This window comes from Pelmatolapia mariae, linkage group LG6, assembly GCF_036321145.2.
Source record: "Pelmatolapia mariae isolate MD_Pm_ZW linkage group LG6, Pm_UMD_F_2, whole genome shotgun sequence".
NCBI lineage: Eukaryota > Metazoa > Chordata > Actinopteri > Cichliformes > Cichlidae > Pelmatolapia > Pelmatolapia mariae.
In genome coordinates, this window is record NC_086232.1 from 27,371,927 (window position 1) to 27,395,600 (window position 23,674).

Genomic DNA, 23,674 nt, shown 5'->3' on the forward strand with positions numbered 1-23,674 from the left:
ACAATCCAGTTTTGCGATCCCTTCCCACACGCCTTAACACACTCACATCCTGGGCCATCTGACCACAGAAAATCACATGATAGGGTGGGGCTAGGTTTCACAATGAGCTCACCCGAAACCTTGGCTGATTGTGACCTACACCCATTTTCACACCTTGGCTCATGTGATTAGGTAGAGGATAATTAGGGGGTCCATTGTCCCTCTCGGTGGGTTAATCCCACAGAGCTTAAATCTGGGACTCTCCACCATTTGACCCTAGAACTGAAGAAGCTTCTCAGATCAGAGGTGAAACGTCTTCAAGCCACTTAAAGAAGTCCAGACGCTTTTCTTTCCAAGCTCCTTAGACTGTAACCACATAACGTCCTTAACGATTAATAAAATATTCAGCTTCTGACATAAATGCATTGCGTGAAAAAATAAATAAATAAAACGCTTTTATTCTGAAGGGCATATATTGGTTCCTGTCAAGTGAACGCGAAGAGACAAAGTTTCGTCTCAATTTTTAACCTTCTTGTGATAAAGAGCTGGCCAATGGTAAGCGAGCGACACATCTTTCTTTCACCAGTTAACAAGCTGAAGTTTTATTGAGGTCTATATTTTATCGTAAAACATTAAGCTTTGCGTATAAATCAAAACCTGCTATTATCTGGATTGATGTTTGAAACTAACGGACATTTCAGGACGAAGGTTGCAGCTGGAGTAGACAACCCAGCTACCAAACAACAACCAAAACACATTAAATTCTGCTCTAGATGACCGGACTCATTCGTTTTTACAAATTGATTTCTTTTGCGGTTTAAAATAGGCGTTTGAGGTGTTGTACGCGAGCAGGACCGGCCCACATTATGGCCGGGCAATCTGCTACACAGCCGAGTTGTCCCACCATCCCCAATAACCTGGGGATGATGGAACAACAGCTTGGGTCTAATGTGCCTCCGTTACGGTACGGTATGGCCACCATATACACTCCACAGCGCATACTGTGTGTGGCCCAAACACATAAAACATAGCTACACACGGGGAGCTGGTTTCTCTCAGCCGTGGCAGAGAGTGGGCTGAACCCCGAGAGAAAAGTGTTCACACCCCGTGTGTACATACACGAAGCTACTTTATATGCTCGTACTGCTCTTACCCTCTGTTATGGCCGTACTTTAATGTCATCTGAGCCATTTTCATTCAGTTTCATGTTGCTTTGTTGAATTAATTGATTGATTTTACTCTATAGAGCCACTTTATTGCGTTATATTTCATTTTTACAGAAGCTTTTTATTGTATTTTATTTAGATTTTTACGTATCGAGCTTATCGGATTATATTGAGCTTTACACGTGTCGTTGAGCTCCATGTAGATTTTTTCCTTTATGAGTTCCTTTATTTTGATTTCTCTCTCTCTCTCTCTCTCTCTCTCTCTCTCTCTCTCTCTCTCTCTCTCTCTCTCTGTGTGTGTGTATTGTTTTCATTTTGTGTTGTTTTGTACTGTTGTCTTCTATTTTGAGTGGATGGAGTTATTTTACTTTATTTAATGTATTTTTTTCGGTAGCACTTTATAATAATATAATAATAAGTGCTTAATTCCTCATGTATATAGCATTACTCCTTAGTATGCAATTTTTAAACACAGATACATTATTATGACCATGATTATGATCGTGATAATTACTAGCAGTCACTTAGTGGCAGTGATAGCTTTACATAGTTACACCATGTACAGCAGTGATAGTTGTATATGGTGTAACAACATCAGATCAGGAAGATTATGAAGGCACGTAGGCTGACGTTCATTTTTTCAGATGTTTCATATGACCTTTGTCATGTGACTTTGTCTTTCATTTAGTACAACCTCTTGTTTTGCCCAACTCTTGTTCTTCTATAAATGCCAGGCAAATGGATGATAAGCTGCTATTTGCTAGCCTGTTTTTGTTGTTGTTGTTTTGCATTGTTTTGTCCTTTTGCCCCATATGTGTCAAAGTGCACATTTTTAAGTGCTGTTTGATATAAAAAGAAACAAAAATCAGGAGAACAAGTGTGGATTTTATTTCCTTGTTCTCTTACTTGTGAAACAACCACTATGATGGACTCAAAGTCAAATACTTTGCTTTTGTTTTTTATTTTTTTATTGCATCCATACATATATTTTTACCTACCTAAGCTCAAATTTAGATTACCATAATTATTTAACATGCCAAACTAAGGTCTCTTCTTCAGAATATGACTAACCCAAACAATATCCATTGTTAAGTTTTGCAGTTGTTCTTGGTGATTGAATGCATTTCACTTCTGTAAGTGTTGGGAATGAAATAAACAATATTTAAAGAAGCCTAATTGCCCATTATACATCGTCCCTGTCATAAGAAATTCCTAAACTACCAGAAATATATTGAGACCTGAAATCATTGTCAGTAGTGGCAGCTTTGGCCCTGAATGGTACCAGAGACCCACTGATGCTGCTGTGGTAACTTGACTCATGCTACAGAATTGCCTGTCTGCACATCAGACTGTCTCTAATGGCACTCTTCATTCATTTAGGCCTCGGTTCAGCAACCCCCTCCACCCCCTCCACCTTCTCCACCTGTCACTTTGTGTTCTGGAAAGCAGGGTCCTCTTCTTCCACCGTGCCCTCAGCATGCTGCAATACCAATACCTCCTGAATATCCTCCAGTTCAGGAGACAAGTGGATCATCGCAGGCAAATTTCTCAGAGGTAAATGTCTCCCCCACAGTCTGCGGTTATACTGACATGAGACCCTTCAAAAAGTTTCATGATTTAATCTCTCAACATCCAGAATGGATCATCTCCACCCATGCAAAATGGATTACAGTTTCCATCATCGCAAGACAGTACAGGGCCTGAGCTGTCAGATGGTGATGAAGAAAAGAAACACCTCCCAGTGCAGGAAACAGACCCTGCACCGCAGACGTTAGCCCAACAGGTTGGTTGTCTCTGAGCAGAAACTTAAAAACTGCTCTTCGTTATTAAAAAGACTAATTGGTTTCCATCTTCTTCAGGCTTCTGGATCCAGGGTGCCCGATGAAGCTGATGCTCAGGCAGGTGAGAATGGAGAGGAGCGCATGCCCTGAGGAGCTTCAGTTACTTGCTGATACTTGAAATTTCAAGCAGTTGGGATCATTTGAATATCATTATATTGCAGTAAATTTCTACTTTGTCTTTTTAATTTTAGCTAGGCTCTACAAAGCGCTTTACTATGTGTTTCTCATTCAGTCATAAAAACGTGTGTCATGAAGTTCATAAGATAAGATAAGATAAGATAACCTTTATTAGTCCCACACGTGGGAAATTTGTTTTGTCACAGCAGGAAGTGGACAGTGCAAAAGTTATGAAGGACAATTAGAATAAAATAAAATAAGAATAAATACAGTACACAACTGTACAGAATAGAATAAAAATAGAATACTATATACAGTAGAATAAAATAGAATAAAATATACAATAGGATAAAAATAGAATACAAATGCTATATACAACAGAGTGAAAAATACAACGGTGCCAGAAATGGCCTTGCTTATGGAATTTGCACATAGTTGAACTACTAACCCTGCTATTAGAGACAATCCACTTACCTACCTTAGCCACTGCTGAACAAGCCAAAGTACATTAAAATCATTAAAGTACCTCGGTGACCTTGACCTCAAGGTCAGAGGTCAAGTGTCTCGTGAATACAATAACCAAAGAAAAAAGTAATTATTTTCAAATTTATACTATAGGTGCATCTACTAGGAGGCTGAGGGTAGCATTGGCGGCCATAAGTATTTTTTTCATTATTTTTTATTTATTGAATATGAGGAAAGAAAATGTCTAACTTTTCCCCCAGTTTACATTTCACAGGCAGGGATATATTATTGGTTGAAGTAAGGAAAATATTTTGAAACTTGACCAAATCGATGCCAAATCATAGGAGTTTATGATTCATAATTCTAAAGGCATTTTAATTTATTTATGATCTTAAATCTTAAATCTTTGAAGTGATCAAACAGTCATCTGATGCCTCATGCTCTTTGGCACTGTAACCGGTAGGAAGTGCACTATTGCGCCTTAGATGGATGCCATGTGGGGAAAAGAAAAAAGCTCACCAGCACGTGCACTTTGTCAGAAATTTTTAATGTGGTTGTTGAATATACCTCAGTGATGTTTTATTTCTGGTTTACTTTAATTTGTCTTCAACTCTAATTTTGTAGCTCATGACTTACCCTGAAACACAGGACCATACTGCACATACTTAGTGTGAACTCATTTGTAAAAAGTCATGACCGTGCAGAGTATTAACCAACGTTTTGCTCAAAAATAGTATTTAAAAACTAATTTTGGTCTTCCAAATAAATTTTTGTCATTTCTTTTTATCTGTTTGTATCATTGTTTTTAACGTAATGCTCATGTGCTAATGTGCTTACTGCTGGCTGGACATGAATCCTTTCCTGGAGTATGAACCAAATTTTGTCCTTTTTTTGTCACTTGACCAGTGTGTTTTAAATTAAACTTTTTCATGTTTTGAACACTTGCATTACTGTTTTTAAAGGAAGGCTTGACAGTGTTTGGTGAGTTCCATAATGCAGCGGTCCCCAACCCCTGGGCCATGGACCGGTACCGGTCCGTGAGTCGTTTGGTACTGGGCCAGGAGAGTTGAAGCTGGGGTGTGAAATGTATGGTTTTCAGGGTTTTCATCGTTAACTCGGTTTCCCTGGGTCTTTTCCCGTGTTGTAGTTGTGTGTCTTATTTTCAAAGAAATATTTACGCATTACCATAGCGACCAGAGAGCATTAAGGGGCAGAGAGGAGGACGTTACTCTCAATGTTGTTGGCGCATTTCAGGAGGACGCTGCTAATAAAGTTACAAAATTACACAGCGAATTTGTGTTTATTATCATATTTACAGAATACCACAGTTTTTTTGATGGTGTTTTAAGAGAAAGGAACATACCAGAAACTGGAGATAAAAATAACATAAATAAATTTCTAACTTTGTTATAAAGTATTTAGTTTGCAATTATTTTGACCAACTAATTTCATAACATGACATGAAAAGTGATTAAATAACCAAATTCAGCAGTTTGCCCTCTGGGCACTACTGACATTCCACATTTGAATCTGGAACAAAGTGGTGGGACATGTAGCCTGAGTGTTTTCAAATTCCCAACATCCTACAAAGAGACAAGTTATTTTTTAATGTATGCAAGTCCAATTTAGAAATACTAAGGATTGAAGTATATTAACAGCTGTTCCTGAGGCAGTTCTTTTATGCATTATCCTACATACTGAAAGAATGACATGGCACAGCAAGATGGTACAGTCAAGAACATCCTTTTTATTCAATCAGGTGCTGCTCTTCTCAAACTGTGTTTTTCTTCTTATGGAAAAGAAACTGTAATTAACACATGCATTTCACCTAGAGCTCTGGGGGTGTTCTCACAAAGAAGTGGTGCTGCACTGAGGGCATAGACAGAGGCATAGAAGACTTGGAAGTGAGGGGGCCTAGGGTGCTGCCTAATTCACCATTAAACCATACACACTTAAGAAGAAAAAGAACTAAAATAAACAACAGAACAAAGACACGGATTAATCCTGCATGAGGTGGTCGGAGGAGAAAAATGGAGGGACTCCCTGGATCCTCAAAAATCTGAGAGATCAGGTTCATGCTGGCCTTTTTCTATCTGGTTGATGTGTGGTAAATGGCTAATACTGCTGAGGGTTTCCATGTGTGAAACCCACCGTAAAAATAGCAATAAAAAAAAGAAAGAAGAGAGATTCACTTTATAAGATTGGTTAAAATGGATGTGGGATTTATGCTGGTAAAGCATCGCCCCTCTTTCAGCCTCATGCACGACAAGTCCGGTTATAAGGTGCTTGTAGCTTTCATTTTACAGTCCAAGGCATACTCAAAGAGAGCCTAAACGACAGCATACCCTGATAGCAAATATGAAAAGAACTCCAAATTAAAAAAGGAAACAAAAAAGAGGGAATAAAACAAAGCCAAAAAATAAATACCTTAAACAAAAAGAGCAAACTCTTATCCTAGCCCATGCAGCCCCTTTCCAACTTCCCAAAGCAGTTCATCTATCCCTCTCAACCCCATTAATCTTCCCCTTAAACCTCTTGAACCCAAACCCCTGAACCACTGTCATCCCTTCCTCACCCACCCAAGGACACCCCCAAAAGCCCGTCAGCGTAATTTGTTCACTTACATTAGCTGCTGAATGGAGAAGCTGAAGAAGATGGGTATGGTAATACAATGTGAAGCATACAGACAAGAATAACATGTGAGCTAACTGCATTCTGCTCAGACAAAAGTTTTTCGGCAATATTTTTTTTTCATCCTCCCAACAGCAGAGAGGGCAGGAGAGAGAGAGAGAGAGAGAGAGAGAGAAAGAGAGAGAGAGACGAGAGTGACAGACACACAGTTACAGACTACTCCAGTGTCTAAGAGAAAACAGACAGTGGAGACAGAGGGGAAGAAAAAAGCAAGAGCTGAACGAGAACAAGTTTTTTTGCCTTTTCAATTTTTTTCTCATTTATCAATAAAAAGTAAAGAACTAATTCACACCAGTTTCCTTTTGTACTATATATATGTATATATATATATATAGCTTTGAAAAGGAAGAGAGGATAGAAGGGAAGGAACAATGGAGGGAATTCATTTTCGAAGCCGGAGGAAAGAGGTGCCCCTGATCGCTGAATGGGTGATGACCTTTTGCCTCCTTACAGCACTCAGGGGCAACCTGCTACCTCAAGCTGTTTCAAGGAAAAAAACAAATGAAAAGAAAAAAAGGGCCATCTTGATTACAAAATGGAGTCTGTGAACAAAAGGCACTTTCAAGGGACAACCTTTAACTGCTGGGAAACTATACACTACAGCACAAGCACTATAAGAGTCATTTACAGAGGAGGGGGTGGAACAGGGGAGAGGCTCACCTTGCTGCCTGTTTCACAAATGGCTCAGACCTCATATTTATGCCAGATTAAAAGCTTCTTTTACCCCTTTTCTGCTAACTGTACAGAAGGTCTCGGTCCACTTCAACGTCAGGTGTCTCAACACAGCCTGCTGAGCTCCATCCAACTCCAGATTTAGAAACATACTTGGATGATAATGGGAAAAAACTGATTTTGGGATGTGAAGTATCTCCCGCAGTACTGGGAGAGACTTGTCATGTGTCAATGCCATTGTATGTGATAAAATGAATTGACTGGGAGGGTTTTTTGTTTGGTTTTTTTTTGCTGGTGAGTTTCAGGCAGTGCACGGGTAGGTTATTTAAAGAGTTTCTTGGGCTCGACAGTATAGGTTTGCTTTATTTCTTCTAAGGGTTGAACCAAAATGCCTTTTGTGTCACAACCTTAAGGAATAGGAACCTCTCCCCCCACTTAATACAAATAGAAGAATACAAATAGAGAGAGGAATAATGCAGTTTCCTAAATGGTCTGTTATTTTTGTTCACTCATTTATAATAGTTCTGAATGTACTTTATAGTGTTAAAGCACCAGTTTTTCATCTGATGATAGAGATTTTTTTTTTCTGAAGTTGTGTACATTTTTTTTTCCTTCAGCCCTCCCACATTTTTATAAACAAATGATTACACATATAACATTAAAAAAGAGACAAAGGAAATAAAAACAAATACCCCCAACTTACAAAGACTAGGATTTCTCGTGGCCCTCTAGTTTAGAGTCCCGGAGCATATGGACTTGAAACAAATACATTTTTTTTTCTCTTTTCTCTTAGCTTTCTTAAAAATCTCTAACAGACAAACACAATGATCTACCCAATGCATTGCACGTGGCTCAATCGACACATATTTTTCAATAATAATACTTTCCATCAAAAAACAAACACTTTTTTTTTCTTCAAACCTACTGTCGATTTTTGACATGTTCATCTAGGTATTATAATGCTGCGCAGCAGATGGCAATGGCGTGTGTCGTTTAATTCGTATTGGTAACAATATGGTGATGTTACTGAAACAGGTTGTGGGGCGGGGTGGGGGAGGGGGGTAGTGAGGGGGGGGTGAGTGTTCAGAAAATAACTAGACTGCCAACAAGCTCGTAGTAAAAGTTACAAAGGAGCATATATCATAAATATATATGTATAAGATCTCTCTCTCTGTTTTTACAAAAAAAAAAAGAAAAAAAAAGAGTTTGCAGTCCTCTATAAAGATCTGTCCTAGGCCAATGGTTTCCACATGCACCAACGCTACCATGCCCATGTAGCTTTAGCTTATATGTGGGAAGAGAACCTGAAGTCAAGTTTATTACTAATTGCATGAAGGGAATACAGAGGCACTTCCATATATTGTTATAGTCTCGATATATGGTTTTAGTACATAGAGCTAATGTTACTAGAGAGGCTGAGAACGAGCCCTCAGCCTTGTTTACTATCCCTGCAAAAACAGAACCAACAGCTAGGCAGTCCAGTTATTTTGTGAGGTCGGCTTTTGTTGGATTGTGTCATGACAAAAAATAATACCAACAGCGATTTCAGTGTGAACATTTACATAGAAAAATATGTCAAATTAAAAATACAAATTTTAAAATGAATGAAAAACCATTAAAAGGCAGTTTGGAGAACCAGTATAAAGGCTTCCCTTTATAAATTTAAACCAGGTTGTTGGTGGTGTTATTTTATATGTGCATCTGTGTGTGTGTAATCCTCTGGGTTTTCTTGTGAATAGACTACGGGACACGGGGTGAAGCAATGCCAGGGGTTGCGTGTGATGAGCTGTCGTTACTGTGCTGTCCATACATGAGAAATTTGAGAAACTGCTGTTTCCATTTTGCTGAAATTCGAGCGTGATACTATGTGTTACTGCAAACTAAAGAAAAATGTTATGACATGCAAGAGAAGGTTAAAACAATCCAGCTGAGACAAAACCAAAACCAAATCTGGAAAAAGAAAAAAAATCGCAAGTAAACAACTACAAACAAAATTAAAGCAAATAATATGAAGCCGATGCTGTGTGTGCCTTATTATAAAATCAATATCTATGGATTAAAACAAGATGATTTTGTGAGTGGTTTTGTGACCGACTTTACTGGAAAGGTTGGTCTGCATGTGCTGCCTGCAAGCTTGCATGTGTGTGTGCATGTGAGTGCTGTATCTTTCAGGGCCTAGACTCTAATGTTAGCACAGCCCCCATACCTGCAGCCTCGATTCACTTCTCTAATCGCTCATCTGACCATCAGTGTGCAATGCTGTTCATCCCTTAAAAAAAATTAATAGTGCATAGGTAAGGGGACGAGAGAGCACGTGTAGAGTTAGTGTTATGACTATCTGTGTGTTCACCTTCTTGCCTTCGTGCCTCATGGCCGTCATTTCTCCCATAGCAGGACACCCTGGTACATTGACAGGTAAACAAAGACCAGCCACTTAGTGCATATGTGTCACACTATTGGACTGGATGGTGTCAGCATGATTGGCCAATCTGAAGTGAAAGAGGCTCAGGGCTGAGCAGATGAAACAGCGGGGTGAGGGGACACTCAACTACGAGGCTGCAGTTACGGCTTTGCCCCTGACAAGCACCGAGCTCCAGGTGGGACCGGCTGTGTGGGGTGGTGGGTGTCAGGTGGGACCATGTACCTGGAGGAGAGATGCGCAGATATGGAGGCGTGCTATTTGGGTGGCAATCTTTACAACTTGCACATCTGACTACTTGTTCTTTTTTTGGATCTCCCAGCCAATGCATGGAGTTTCATTGTGGAGACAGCAAAATGGAAAAAAATCATTTAAAAAAAAAGAAAAGAAAAGAAACAACAAATGTATAATTGGTCATTTGTCAGTTTGCCATATTGTGTTTCCTTTCTGACAATTCACGGTGTGTGAGACAGTTTCTCATCTTCTTCTTCCTCCTCCTTGCATTCTGAGTCTGTCCACTCAATCTTGTTGAAGACTCCTGCGCAAAAGGGGACGAATGTTCCTGTTCAAATCGTGCTGAATTGGGAGTCCTCTTGGGGCAGCGTGGGGTTTTTCGGGGTTCTATAGTAGTACTTTGAATAGTGTTGGCGAGAGAGAAAGACCTTTTAGTGTCAGCAGTTTGTTCTTTTTCAGCGGCGATGTGTTTGTTTTGTCAAATTTCCAATTTTCATGACACAATTTTAGCTGTTGATTCAGAGAGGCCTTGTCAGAGGAACCAGGACTGTAAAGATAAAAAAAAGAACATAAATGTGTTTAGTTTTTCAACTCCCATCACCACAATTACATTTTGATTAAGCCACAATTAAAATTCAGTATTTTTTTGTTTAGTGTGCAGTGAGGAACACAGAAGAATACCTACCAAGCACATGCACAGAGACATGAAAGAGCATAAAGCGTTATGGACTATGATGACAGAATAGCATTCTACACACAAGTTTTAATCCTTGTATCAATCAACAGTTTATGTTGAGGACATGTGCAACAAAACCTCAGTGCTACTGGTGCCAGTTATTATTATATCATTGATTCCCAACCTTGTGTTCAGGACTCCAACAACATATCACAAAATCAAACTGACAGGAAAAAATATATAACAAAAACATATTTGTGAAACATCAAATTGTGAATATTTTTTTAGTTGTCTTTTCTTAATAATAATTTTTCTAAACTATTTATAATTTCTCCTCTTTTATCATTTTCAAATAATTAAATTCTTTCTGACTGAACAGTTTACAACCAGGAGGTATAAAAAGATACTGATTTGGTTTGAAGCCCTGACGCTGAACGGGAACACCAGGTACTTATCCACTAGGGGGCCACCTATTACCCCTTTTCCCCTTCACTTACAGTACTTAACTGAACTCAGTAACATACGGTGTCACAAAAGTTACTACCTTACCACTTGCTGCTTTTAAGAGGGCTGACTCAAGCTTTTTTACTCATTAAAAACAGTTGTGTTATTACAGAGTTACAAGTTCAACTAGGGCAGCATCTTTTGTGTCAGTCCTAAAGACTTTTCAGTAAGCAAACACGGGACTATTGCTGTTCTGTCATGGGCAACCAGTTTACATGTAAGGTGATCGTCCTGATATGCCTCTGCTCTGTGGGCCAGAGTCGGCTCAGGCTACACTGTAAAACTACGGAGGGCAGCTACTCTGGGGATCCAGTTTCTGAGTTTGATAAGACGGCAGAGCGAAGGCTTTGGCACAGACCGAGCTGTTCTGGCTGCCTCTGACATTCCACAGGCCTCGGCCCGGTGAGAGCAGAGACTCACGGCACCTTCAACAGCAAACTCTGTCCCCCCACCCCACAAAAAAAAATCAGAAAACCCAGAGAAAGTTTCAAAACCCTTAAACCTCCATCTATTCTCCACCACTATACCTTACTTTGGTGTTTGAAGATAATTCCTCCCCCTGGCTCCAACTTCCTCTAACCCCCTTCTTTTTTCCCCTCTCTCACTTACTCTGGCTCTCTCAGTGTAATCCTTGGCAGTGGAAAGTGACCCCCCACTCCCACCCTCACGCCCCCCCTTCTTCAAGTCCAAGTTCAACTGCCTATGACATCATGTCTCGTTGCTGCGGGCAACCAGACAGCCAGGACGTGACTGTGGAGTGCAGCGAGCTTCAACTAACCCCCTCTCTCTTTTTTCCCTCCCTTTCTCTCAGTCCCTCTTACTTTTCCATGCTTGCCGCCCCCCCACCGCCCAACTCTCTCTTCCTCCTGCATAGCTAAGGTTTCACCACCAGAGAGCTCCTCAGACCAGCTTTTCTCTACTTATTGCTCTGACGGCAGTGGGAAGACACTCTCTCCTTCTGTCTTGGCTAGTTGGCTAGCAGGCACCAAGGCGGGCTGGCAGGACTATCGTCTGAACCTCGCCATATGCCAGAGAACAGCAGGATAGGCAGAGACCTCTGTTACTCACTCTGGCTGACACTGTTGCTGACCTACTAGGCTCAGTAACTGGGAGCATTTGCCCAGGTTCTCGCTGTGCTTCCTGTAAACCCGGCAGAAATGTTCAAAGTGGACATTTTTCAATAATGTTTGATAAGCAATTGCTGGAGATAATAAGCATTTTGAACAGATGTAAGCTGTTGTAAAAGCCCTGTTGTTTTTTAGGAGGGAAAATGAGGGGCAAGAGATTTGGCACAGAGTTGAAGTGTATGTGCATATGCGCTAACACACATTTGGATGGTGTTAGAATCTCCCCTCGGTGCCAGAGCTACATCTGTAGGAGAGTGGTGCAGGTGGGGAGCTTGAAACTAGTAAAGGGAGCAGCAGGAGGAGCGAGAGGGAGAGAAAGAGAGAGAGGGTGGGCTGCTGATGCACAGGGGAGTGAAGGAGGGGGTTAAGCAGAGCTGTGCCGAGGAGGAATGCAGATTGTTTCCATGTGTGGGGAGGACAGGACAGCCGAGTTGGCTGCAGGCAGGTGCGGTTAGCCCCTAATGAGAAAAGTTGTGTTGGTGATGGAGTAGGCCCAAGACACTACAGCCCAGTGGCAGAGCACAGCCAAAGCTAAAAAACCACAATGTAGTGCACTACTGGCCTCACACGCTGCACTAATGCACACTGTGGGGCCTTGCAGAGATAAATCAACACTGCTGGAGCTGAAACTAACTGGCACTGCTTACAGTCACTGTGGGGAAACTACTGTGGTATCAGCACTGTAAACCAATACTGAAACTAAAGGCCTTGATACATGGGCAACACTTTATTACAATGTAGCTGAGCAAATTCGCAAACAGCTGATGGACAATATCTGTTAAACGTTGAAAGCTTATAAAAAGCTTATAAACTAAGCTTGAATCCATGTCCGTGACAGCTGAACAACCCGATGAAACCGGTACGATACTCACGCTAAACTACTGACCCTGAGTAGAGACGGTCTGAGGAAAAAGTTATGATTGGCTTTCCACAATATTTATATCATTTATGCTGCTGGGGTCGTGTGCTGTATAACTGATCGTAGCACGTTTTCGGTGCACAGCCATTGTCTGAGTATTGCCTCTGTATCACGGCCTTCACCCTGAATGTCATGCTTGTCCATTTAAAGCATGGAAAGTTGTATGTGTGCACAGGACTGTGCAGCGTTAGGCTTGCAGCGGGTGGTGAGGGAAAAGGAAGAAAAAGACATAAAACAGAGGGGGAGGAGGAGGAGGGAGAGGTGGATATGTGGATGTTAATTAAATGAGGGAGGTTGGCGGGGTACCTGGGTCTGCTGGGGGATATTCAGAAAGTTGTCCCGTGTTCCGATGCCGACAAACCGGTTGGGAGCTGTGGAGCCTGGCGTGGAGTATGCTATAAACAGAGAGATACAAGTGTGTACATGCTTTTACACACACACATACACACTCAAATTTCTATATATTTAATCTACACTACTATAAACCTGCTTAGGCTCTTGCAGTATATCTGTCAAATAAACTGGTGGGAAAGGGTCAGGGATACTGATTCTGTATTAGTCACATGGGTGATTTGTTCATGCTGTGGACAGGTTCACTGTTATTCAACCTAACCATTTAATCTGTGGTTAAGAAGGGGGCATAATGTAATGATTAGTGCTAACATGGAGAAGCCTTATGTTAGCCACAGACGCTCCTCAGCAGCCCCTGGCCTCAATAACAAGCCACAGTGATCACAGAGAACCACCAATGATTCACTGTAGACTTGATAAAAAGTTGGTCTATGGAGGAACTGTACTCATCATCACTGCTCCTTTTGCATTTAACAGGTTCACAGGAGCATCTTGCCTACACAGTGACACCACTAAAGAATGCCACAGGATCAAATTTAGGGCAGTTGTGCTCACTGGACTCCAACATGAAGGCTGAGTAAAATCTTTACTGTGCATGGCTTGAGTGAGTTGAGGGGATGGGAATGTGTAGGGGTGACAGCGACAGGGCTGGAAACTGATGCATGACTGAGGGTGAGAGTGTACCGTGTGTGTGTGTGTGTGTGTGTGTGTGTGTGTGTGTGTGTGTGTGTGTGTGTGTATGTATTTCATGGCTGTAATTAAGATATCTTGAGAATTAAAGACAAAATTAGAGGGGAAAGAAAAAAAATACACTGATAACAGTCACTGGGATGAGAAAAGAGACGGAAAGTACGATATTTATTTATATAGATTTTCATATAAATAAATAAGAGTGACATGTTAATCTGTGAGAGCTGGAAGGAGGGAGGGGAGAAAGACTTGATAGGACAGGAAGAGGAGAAAAAGTTCAAACAAAAAGAGGAGAAGGTGCCCCCGTTGCTCCGTCCAGTGCCCCCTCTTGGTGTGCCTCTCCCATGGCCCGACTCTCGTACTGCACCTGTCTGGGTGGAACCAACCAAAGCCTCACCACTCTCTGCCGACACTCCTTTCTCCCACTCCCCCGGTATAGCACTAATTAGATAAGTTTGATTAGATTTCATCATTCATGTTTAGAGAGATGGGTTGTTGTTCTTGTTATACTGTGATTTTCATGTTTTTTGTTGTTCTCAATTTTTAATTGTTGTGAGATTTGTGTGAAGGTGGCAAGGGGATTGGGTGGGTAAAGTGGGGCATGATGTTTTTTTGGAGTCCACGCCAACTGCCCTAATTTTGTTCCCTTAAAAAGAAAAAAAGAAAGAAATAAAGGAAAAAGAAACAAAGAAAGGAGGGTGTGATATCAAATAAAGTAGAAAGCAAAAACGAAATGAGAGAAGGGGGTAGATTGTATTGCTGCTGTCACAGACAGACATGCAAAGTCTGCATTGATCAAAGGCTTGCAGCTACAGAGGCAACGTGCACAGGGCCCTGCTCTGCTCTGCTCTACCAAACTACAAAACACATCAAAAAGAAGGGAGAGAAACTACACTGCCTCTTGTGGTGCTAGCAGGAAACCCAACACCAGAGAAAGAAAAATAGAGAAAAAAGACTTCAGGATAGGGAAAAGTAGGAGGTTAAGGTGGTTTGCAAAGACATGAAGAGAGAAAAGGAGACTGAATTTCAGAGGAAGACAGAGAAAGCGATACAAAGGAACCTGACAAGGGATCTCTGGTTTGGCAAAGGCGTGGCTTCTGCCTTCTCAAAATCGGTTCTTGCTGGTTCTGTACAGCAGAGTATATTGGCAGTCGATAAGATGATAGGAGAAACAGGACTGAAGCTCTCGGGGCTGCTGAGTGTTTGAGTAGATTCCATCTTACTGGTTAACTTGAGTGGAAACTATACCAGTAGCCATTGTAGGAGCCCCAAACCTGTGCATTTCCAGGAGTTAAACCAGAAGCTTGCACTGCACATAAATACCGGGACTTCTATGATGGCTACGTCTTTTCTAGCCTAAAAAACTTCATCTGGTATTGGGATACATAAAATTTGCTGCCAGGCAGGGGCTAACAAACCTATGAGGGCCTAAAATTGGTTCGGACTGGTTTCTAAGAAAAAGTCTGTGGGGAATATGGGGTATTAATAGTGGTCTGTGGGGAGGAGTGGGAGTGGGGAGTGACTTACACGGAGATGCGGGTGAGCTGAGTCCGCCGTCAGTCGGCGTGCTGATGGTTTTAGAGTCGGGCATGGGGAGGGGCACAGGGCGAGCCACCGGGGGTGGCGGGGGCAGCAGGAAGGAGCCCGGCATTTTGCTCTGGCCACCTCCATTAGGCTGCAGATGGACCATACAGACAGGGTGAGCAGGACACACCCCGAGAATATACAGTATATAGGAAGCCAGACACACACATACAACACAAAGTCACACAGACAGAGTCCCATTTAAATACTGGAGACTCATATACAGACAAAACCATACAGAATCCAAACAGACAGACTAAAACACACCCATACTTGCACACAGGGTTGAGGGAGACTCACACAGCTTTAAGACAAAACAAAAAAATATTGCAGTCTGGTCAAAAGTAGTGAAAAAAATAAGATGTGGAAAAGTGATGAACATCGTCACACACAGGGGGAGAAGAAAAACTGAGTTTTCCATGAGGGACAGTGAGGGATTGTTAAGGGAAGTCGTTGCGGCGCAATGTAAGAATTTTAAAAAGAAGGAGAAAATCAGCAATGTGTACAAGATGTCTTGGTGCTTGCGTGGCTGTCCATCGTGTAAGTGCAGATGCAATAAAAAAATATGTTACTGTTTCTTTAGAGTGTGAAGCAACGTGAACAAAGGATAATAGGTCATGAAAAAGGGCTTGAGGAAGTTAATATAAAAAGCCAAGTTTGCAGTAGAGGTTTACAGTAGTACCTTATTTAATGTGTGTCAGAATAGTTCAGAAATACCTCTGAAAGACCAGCTGACTATCAGCTGTATGCTGTGTTTTGCTGATTGTATCTGTAGCTTTCAGCACAGTGAGTATGGGATTGTTATTGGGGAGCTCATCTGGGTATCACCCTTTACTAAAGTTTCACCTAATTAGACCCACGGCACTTTAAAAAGGCTCAGCTGTGTCCCAAAAATCCCCTCTTCAGCTTCTGCAATGAGTTTCTTCTCCATCTACAGCTGCACACTAGCTCCCACAGCTTGGTGTGTTTCAGTAATCATCTTTTAAATCCTTCTGCAGTGTGACTATTTTTTTTTTAGCATTTTACTCTCATATACATAGATGCTAAATAGATAACTATTGCTGGTTATTCGATTATCTATTATTATCTATTATACTATTATCTATTAACTATCTGCCACAACATTAAAACCACGGGCCTAGTACCGTCTACATCCCACTCGTGCCAGCAAAATAGCAAATCCAGATCAAGACCTCAGAAACTGTTCTGCGTAATGAGGGAGCTGAAAGCTGTAAGTCCTGTAAGTTAAAAAGTGGAGCCTCCATGGATCAAACTAGTTTTTTACATCCCACATAGACTGAATTGAGATCTGAGGAGTTTGGAGGTGAAGTCAGCACACTGAACTCTTTGTCATATTTGTCAAACCATTTCTGAACAATATTCATAGATGTCATCCACACGATCCAAGATGTCCCAGCAGACCGCCACACTGCCTCCACCAGCTTGCCTTATTCCTGTTGTGCATTGTCAAGAGACTGACACACATCTGGCCACCTTCTTCCACGGTCTAGCTCTGAAGCTCACATATATCCCAACATTTATATACCAGGTCCATTGTAATCCAATAATAAATAATATTCAGTTCACCTTTCACCGGTTTACATATTGTGGCTCGTTGGTGTATATTACTCGGTCTCAACGGCACACATTATGCCAAGAAAATTATCATGGCATACTGCGAAGGGGCATGTACCTCTAGAGAGAGAGTTTTGGAGAGTAAAGGAATGTCACAAAGGATGACAGTCAATAAATCACTACTGGAGCACAGATGTAGTCTTTAAATATCTACTTCTGGTTTCTTCCAAGGATACTCTCCAAACAAAATTAATCTTGATCTGTCTACAAATCTGGTCTCGCCAAAGCTTTCAGCCTTGCTTCTCTAAAGTAAACGTTTAACCCAGTGCATACCTACAATATGGCCGGCCACACTACAAAGGCTTCTGTTCCTGACAGACCCCCCCCCCATCTGAACATTTCAGACGGGCATAATCTTCCAATTCTGGGAGAAGGCATGGCATTATATTATATTGAGCCTGTGATGAAAATGTGCTCTGGCGTCTTCCCCCATAATTTCCTCCAGCTGAGTTTTTTCTGATTAAGCACATCTGGCCCCCTCCTCCTGTTGATGTATTTGCCCTGCGACCATCCCTGGTGGAGCCGTTTCACTTCATAAAGATTGGTCTGTATGCAGGTTTTGGCTTACTGCACCTTCTGTGTATTTACTTGTTTGCACTACATCCTCTTCAGTAACTTCCATTAATAAATACACCAGTTTTAATAATGTTTCATAGTAGTTTGTTTTCCAAACTAATGTAGCACACCATCCTTCAGGCACTGCTCCTCCTTTTGCAGGATCCATAGAAAACTTACCTGTGCGCTGGGCTGGCCTGTGCCGTCGGTGCAGACAAACTGCACAAACTCCTTAAGCGGGTCCTGGTGGTGATGGTAGCGTATGGTGGGGTGGGTGAAGTACGGGCTGGACTGCTGGATGATAGAGGAGGAAGGGAAGTGCAGGGCTGAGGCTGAGGCACGGGGACTCCCTGAGAAGAAAAGGAGATAGGAGAGAGGAAAGGAAAGGGGAGGAGGAAGAGAAACATAAAAAGAAGAGAGACCGAAAGTGGAAAACAAATGCAGTGAGCTTAAGGTCATTCTGTTGTATTTCTACACATATACAGCACACTATGATAGAGAGTACATGAACATGCACACCTACGACACCTACGCTACCATGAACATGCATATATTTTAACTAAGCGCTAAGACAGCTGGCATCAATGTCCAAGTTGTCGTTTAGGCCCATTATTGTCCTAACGCAGAAAATAGCTGTGACACTCTCTTGTGGTTGACTGACTGAAGCTGTTTCTGCTTACAAATGACTGGCATTATCCCTGGCTATTGAGCAACATCTGGTCCCATTCATTTTATAAATCAGCCCACTAGATTTCTCTGTACCTCTGGTAAGCCTGGCATCACAACACATGCACACACACAGCTTCACAGCCACATAAACGCTAGTGTGTTACAGTATTTTCTGCCTTCTGCTCCCTCTTCATTTCTCTCTCTCACCCACACACACACACACAAACTGCTCGGGTATGACAGAGTCACACTCACACACGGACACACACACTGGGTTTTTCCACTTTTGTTTTATTGCTTGTCAGTGATGTGTAATCAATCAGCAGCGTATCCTTGCTGTGCGGTTCTGCCCAGTAGTTTGAAGCTTGAGAGAGAATCTCCCCTCTGCTCCCAACCGACCACAAAACACCTCCCAGAGACATTAGTCAGCCAGCCAGCCAACCACACACACACACATTCACAAACTAGGCTCCACTGTCTGTCCTGTCTGCTGTGATTCTATGGCTTTGGCAATTTGGCACACCAAACTAAAGAGGCAAGCTGCTAGGTGAGGGGAGTCTGGCGTACAAGCATCTGTGATTATGTCTGTCACCTACTATCTCTTGTGGATACTGTACTCACAAAGTGAAGTTCAAAGTTTCCATGTTTGGTGAAACTGATGTTCAAGCCTTTTTGTGTCAGCACCGTGCCTGTGCGTTCTCTTTTTTTTGTGTGTGTTTCCATGTCAGTATGTGTAGTTTTGTAGTGTATGCATATGAATGGGTTGCCGTGTCTGGCGCAGCTTGCGTGTGTCTTTTTACATACAGTATATTGTTGTGTGTCTGTGTGTAATCGCTGCCACAATGGCCGACACTCCAGACTAATATAATCAGGCAACAGTTAATCTGGCAGCTCTCCATGTGAGTCTGGAGCCAAAAACAGGACGTAAACCATCTCGCTCGTACCCCTGAGCAGCCACACTCGCTAGACCTATACACCAAGAGTTAACAGCTTCAACCCATCCAAGGCAAACCATGGTTGATAACTGCTTTCCCCCCCTATTCCTTTCTAGCCCCATCTCTCTTTTCATCCCCCTCTCCTTCCCTCCCTCCCGACATCCTCCAGTCTCTTTATAGAACCAAGGCCTCCGAGGGACATTCCATTTGGATGGCAGCCATTTTAGCACAGAGAGTCCTCCACAAGAGTGTAAATTTACACACACACGCTTGTGTGCATCAGTGTGTACGTGCACAAACGCACCACGACACAATCTCTGAACACCGCCTCATTACAGCCTCTCTATTACATGAAAACCTTTCGCCAACTGTCTAACACACAAACACACACAGACATACATACACGCAGTTTGGAGAGTGCATGAAGTTAGTTGGGAAACAAAGAAAGCTGAGCTAGTCCCTGACACCTCGTGCGCAAAACAGGAGGAAATTTTAGAAATCAATTCAAAATTCAATCTGGTGTTTTGGATTCTTTAGATGCTATGAGACTGCTCTGAGCAGATAAACAACATGGCTTAATGCTGCCAGATCCAGTCAGGACTATATTATCTAAATATACTTTGGGGAGCTCCGCAAGTAAAATTCAATACGTTTCAGCACGGAGGGCAATGAGTCCAAATGACCTTTACATGGCAGGTCTGGTTTGGCAGTGGACCAATCCATCCCTTTGAGAGACAAATGGAATGAGAGGGAGCGACAGGGAGAGGAGGACATATTTATTCTTTTGAAAAGTGAGACCAGTCTACGGGGACTTGTTGGCAAACTTGAGATCCTGGAGACTTCGGGAATTCTCTGACTCGAGATGAACAAACCATGTCGGTTACCCTATAGGACTGAAAAGCTCTTACGAGGACAACTTCCCCTTAGCGCCTTTATTAAAACAAGACCTTGGAAACACTGGAGGTTACTTTGAGAATTTTACCCGCTACACTGTACACCTGTGCAACTACATGGGTTCAAACACTTTATCAGTTCCCTTGCTGGCTTCTAAGTTGTTATGAATTTCTTTAATCTGCATTTGCGCCTGAGAACTAACAAACATATCTTTTAAAGAACTAAAATACAACCTCAGTGTAAGTCTAAATGTAAAAAGAAGGAAAACCAAACAAAGCAGCACTGGCTGGCTCTAATGTGCACTATAGCAAAGGCAGCGTCACTACAGATACTGGTTCTTTGCTGTCTTTGGCTTTTTTAATAAATTCAAAAATATATATTTTCACTTTCACTGACACAGTATTTGATTGCTCCATATGGTGGTAAGTTTACATATCCAGTCAAGGTCATTATTTCAGAGTAAACAGCTTTGTCAGTTTAAATGCAAGGCTTCTACAATCGTTACAACAAAATGCATGAAGCAGTAAGATGAGAGGCAAATCAGTCACAAATGCATGGATGCAGCACTGGTACCATGCGATGGTAATATTATAAACACAGGCACAAAGATGGTGGTAAAAATGGATGGATGGAGAGAGGCTGAAAGAGAGAGAGAGGAATTTATGCCAAGCCGTGATGATAGCAGTAACACTGAACAGGTGAAACTCTGCAGGCATATTGCTTCTCAGCAGTTGCAACTGTAAGACTGGAAAGTTTTGTTTGCTTTCTCAGCAAGTACGTTTTGGATTTTTATTTTCAGGCACATGATAGCTGAATTTATTTTGTCTCCGGACGAGTTTGGGGGAGTAAATACTGCAATCTAGGATTTGACACTCCCTTTCCTTCTCTCTCTTTTTCAGATTTAAAGGGGGGGGGAGGTTGAGTTGTTGGGGTCATGGCAGGGCTCTCACCTGGTCTCACTCCTGCCAGCACAGGCAGCGGGTGGTGTGTGAACGCCATGCGGGGAGACCTCGTCTGGGAAGTCAGGGCGTTGAAATCAAACTTCCCCGGCTTCTTAAGTGAACCAGGCGAGGACAGTCCTGGCGAAAAAAAATGGGATCAACAAAAAAAAAAAAAAAAAAAAAAAAAAAGTGGGGGTAAGAGGGAGGAAAAGAGAGAGGTTGTTTTAATCAACAAAATGTTGCTTATTTGACTGGCTACACTAAAAAAAAATCATTTTGATTCCTATTGAAGGGGACTTGAACAGTGACGACTTTCTTATTAGATTGTTTAATTTTCTCATTGGTTGATGGCAGTGCATTGTCGTCCCCCTGTCCTTTCTGGCTGTAGGCCATTGACTCGCTTGAATGAGTCTGTCAGAGGACTGCAACCACAAAACATAAAGATGCTCAAAAGACCAGAAGATTTTTCCCTTTTTTTCCTAATCCTATTCCGTAATTATTAATTCAGAGACACACTTCAGGATTCCCAACTACCAGCTTTGGCCTGAGTAATATTTCATAACCTAAGTGTGTGTCTTCAAAGGAAAAAGGGAGAAAAATACCTAAACCCAAACTGAATCTGGGCTTTTTGTTTTAGTGCCAAAAAACATCTGTAGCTATAATAATCTCTTCTGTGCCACTGTGTGTTTTTTCTATCTCATCTCTTTCTGTTTCTCTCTCTCTTTCAGGTGCCAACTGTAGCGTTTTTGTGTACGAGCACGGCCACCATACAGCCAGAGTCAGCTAGCTGTGGTCTGGCTTCAGCAAAGCTCACAGGCTGGCTGCACGAGAAGACAGCTTCATTCAGAAATAGCACACACTGTACAGTATGGACACGGCAGCTGCTGAGTGCGAAAGACAAGCAGACGGACAGAGAGAGGAGACAGAGGGAGAGGAGAGGGAGAACGAGAGAGGCGAGAAGAACGTGGGAGACATGAAAATATGTGAGGTAGCAAGGGAGCAAGAGAGCAAAGCGGAACCTGTGAAAAATGCAGCAGCGTCTTTTTCTTTATTGCATTGCTCTGACAACATGTATGAAATTGGAATGTCATAAGATGTTTAGTATGGTTATTATCTCTCGCGAGCACACACTCACACCCGTCTCAACACACTTGAAAGACCGCCTTATTTAACTGCTGAAACAATAGACTAATTTCTTCTTCTCTAAGTTTTCTTCTAATCTTCCTAACAAGTGAGTGGTACGACACTGTTCTCTTTTTAAACTTTTTTAGACTGTTGTTTTGTAGTCTATTTCTGTGGCCCCTCCGCATCAAACAAGGCATTAAATATGATTCCTCCTCAGTTCTCCAGCTGGAGACGTGTGAAAGTCTATGGGAGTGTGGGGGCGTGCAAAACCTTCCCTCCCTGTGTGAAAGAGTTAAGTCTCAAGCAGGTGGGAGTGAATATGTGTGAACCATTTATGTCTTTAGCAGACATATAACCCCCCCCACCCAAATGTAGCGGGAGTCTGGGGGCGTATTGTACTGTCAGACAGATTCCAAGCATGAAAACAACCCCGATCCCACTTCTGACACCAGCAGTTAGCAGTGATTGCTATGACACTGTCACACTGGTGGGAGAAAGGTGGAAATAAGAGCAGACTGCTGAGACTGAAAGACAGAAAGGCACCGGAGGGGAAAGCTAGGAAAAGCCGAGATTTAGAGGAAAGTGTAAAAACCAGAACCATGTGGATTATACAATTATATTTTCAGAGAAGCAATCTTGTAGGTTTTCATTTAAGAAGTAAAAAAATGAATCCAAATTATAGAAATGAAAGCCAGGATCCACAGAGAGGATCAGATGAAGACTGACATCTGTATATATAGGAAGTTATAGCAGTGTCGTAAACAGCAAGGGAATGGAAAGACAATATTTTATTACTTCAGAGGCTATGCAATGGTCTGATCTGGCACGTGTGCATGTGTGCGTGTGTGTGTGTGCCACAACTGCACTGTTTCCTCTTCTGGCAAGCCTTAGTATTTCACTGGCAACCAATCAAGCGTTCCCATGATGACCCTTCTGTCTCTTTGCACTAACAGGCCTGCCACCAGATGCGCCTCTGAAGAACACACAGACGCAAACACACACATATTCATGCACTCACACACAGTTGGAAAAGACAGGAGATAGTGGTTTAAAGAAGTAAAGGAAAGTTGGGGAATTCTCCTCTCTCCAGTGATTTAAGACACATATGTCCAAAACTGTAAGTCCAGCCGTATCCCTCCAAGGGCTTGTAACACTTAACTCAAAGAACCAAGCAAAGCTCCCGCCACCACAAGTCTCTGGTGTCTTAGGAAAAATTTGCGATCATTTGGAACTAATATAAAATCGTGGTTGTTTCGATCGCTTCCACTAACCTCCCCCAACCCTCTATGCCCCTGTGGAGCAGATGTCTCCAGCATCCTCATGGATCCCAAGGCTACACACACATTGAAACACCATCTGGGACCACGCTTCAGCTGTGCAAGTGTGTGTGCGTGCGCATGTGTGTCTAACTGATATCTGTATGTAGCTCTGTTTGTGTGATCTAATCTATCTTCATACACCTCTGGGTGCTTTTGGTTGTGTGGG

At 42.2% G+C, this 23,674-nt stretch overlaps 2 protein-coding genes across 13 annotated transcripts in view; one reads left to right on the forward strand and one right to left on the reverse strand.

Annotated features, from left to right (window-relative positions):
- Positions 1–465: 465 nt before the first annotated feature.
- On the forward strand, positions 466–4,901 carry LOC134629271 (actin nucleation-promoting factor WAS-like). Its single transcript, XM_063476475.1, has 5 exons — positions 466–534; positions 2,526–2,699; positions 2,782–2,928; positions 3,005–3,047; positions 4,531–4,901. The coding sequence occupies exons 1-5, from the start codon at positions 532–534 to the stop codon at positions 4,551–4,553; spliced, it is 390 nt and encodes a 129-aa protein (XP_063332545.1). The 5' UTR covers positions 466–531; the 3' UTR covers positions 4,554–4,901.
- A 394-nt stretch (positions 4,902–5,295) lies between these two features.
- Positions 5,296–23,674, reverse strand: part of LOC134629269 (nuclear factor 1 X-type-like) — a 109,949-nt gene continuing 91,570 nt past the window's right edge. For 7 of the 12 annotated variants that reach the window (XM_063476466.1, XM_063476468.1, XM_063476463.1 and 4 more), the window contains 5 exons: positions 21,074–21,202; positions 17,806–17,975; positions 15,379–15,526; positions 13,117–13,205; positions 5,296–10,131 (listed from right to left, as the gene is read on the reverse strand). In XM_063476466.1, coding sequence (XP_063332536.1) covers positions 10,117–10,131; positions 13,117–13,205; positions 15,379–15,526; positions 17,806–17,975; positions 21,074–21,202 — 551 coding nt within the window. In that variant the 3' untranslated portion in view covers positions 5,296–10,116. The remainder of the gene's footprint in view (positions 10,132–13,116; positions 13,206–15,378; positions 15,527–17,805; positions 17,976–21,073; positions 21,203–23,674) is intronic. The other 5 variants (XM_063476473.2, XM_063476470.1, XM_063476474.1 and 2 more) reach the window with 3 other exon arrangements.

Excerpts from the sequence above, each read along its gene's own strand:
- LOC134629271 (XM_063476475.1), top strand. Across the intron at positions 2,700-2,781 it reads CGCAGGCAAATTTCTCAGAG|AATGGATCATCTCCACCCAT; the intron begins GTAAATGTCTCC and ends CTCAACATCCAG. Across the intron at positions 3,048-4,530 it reads TGAAGCTGATGCTCAGGCAG|GAAGGCTTGACAGTGTTTGG; the intron begins GTGAGAATGGAG and ends CTGTTTTTAAAG.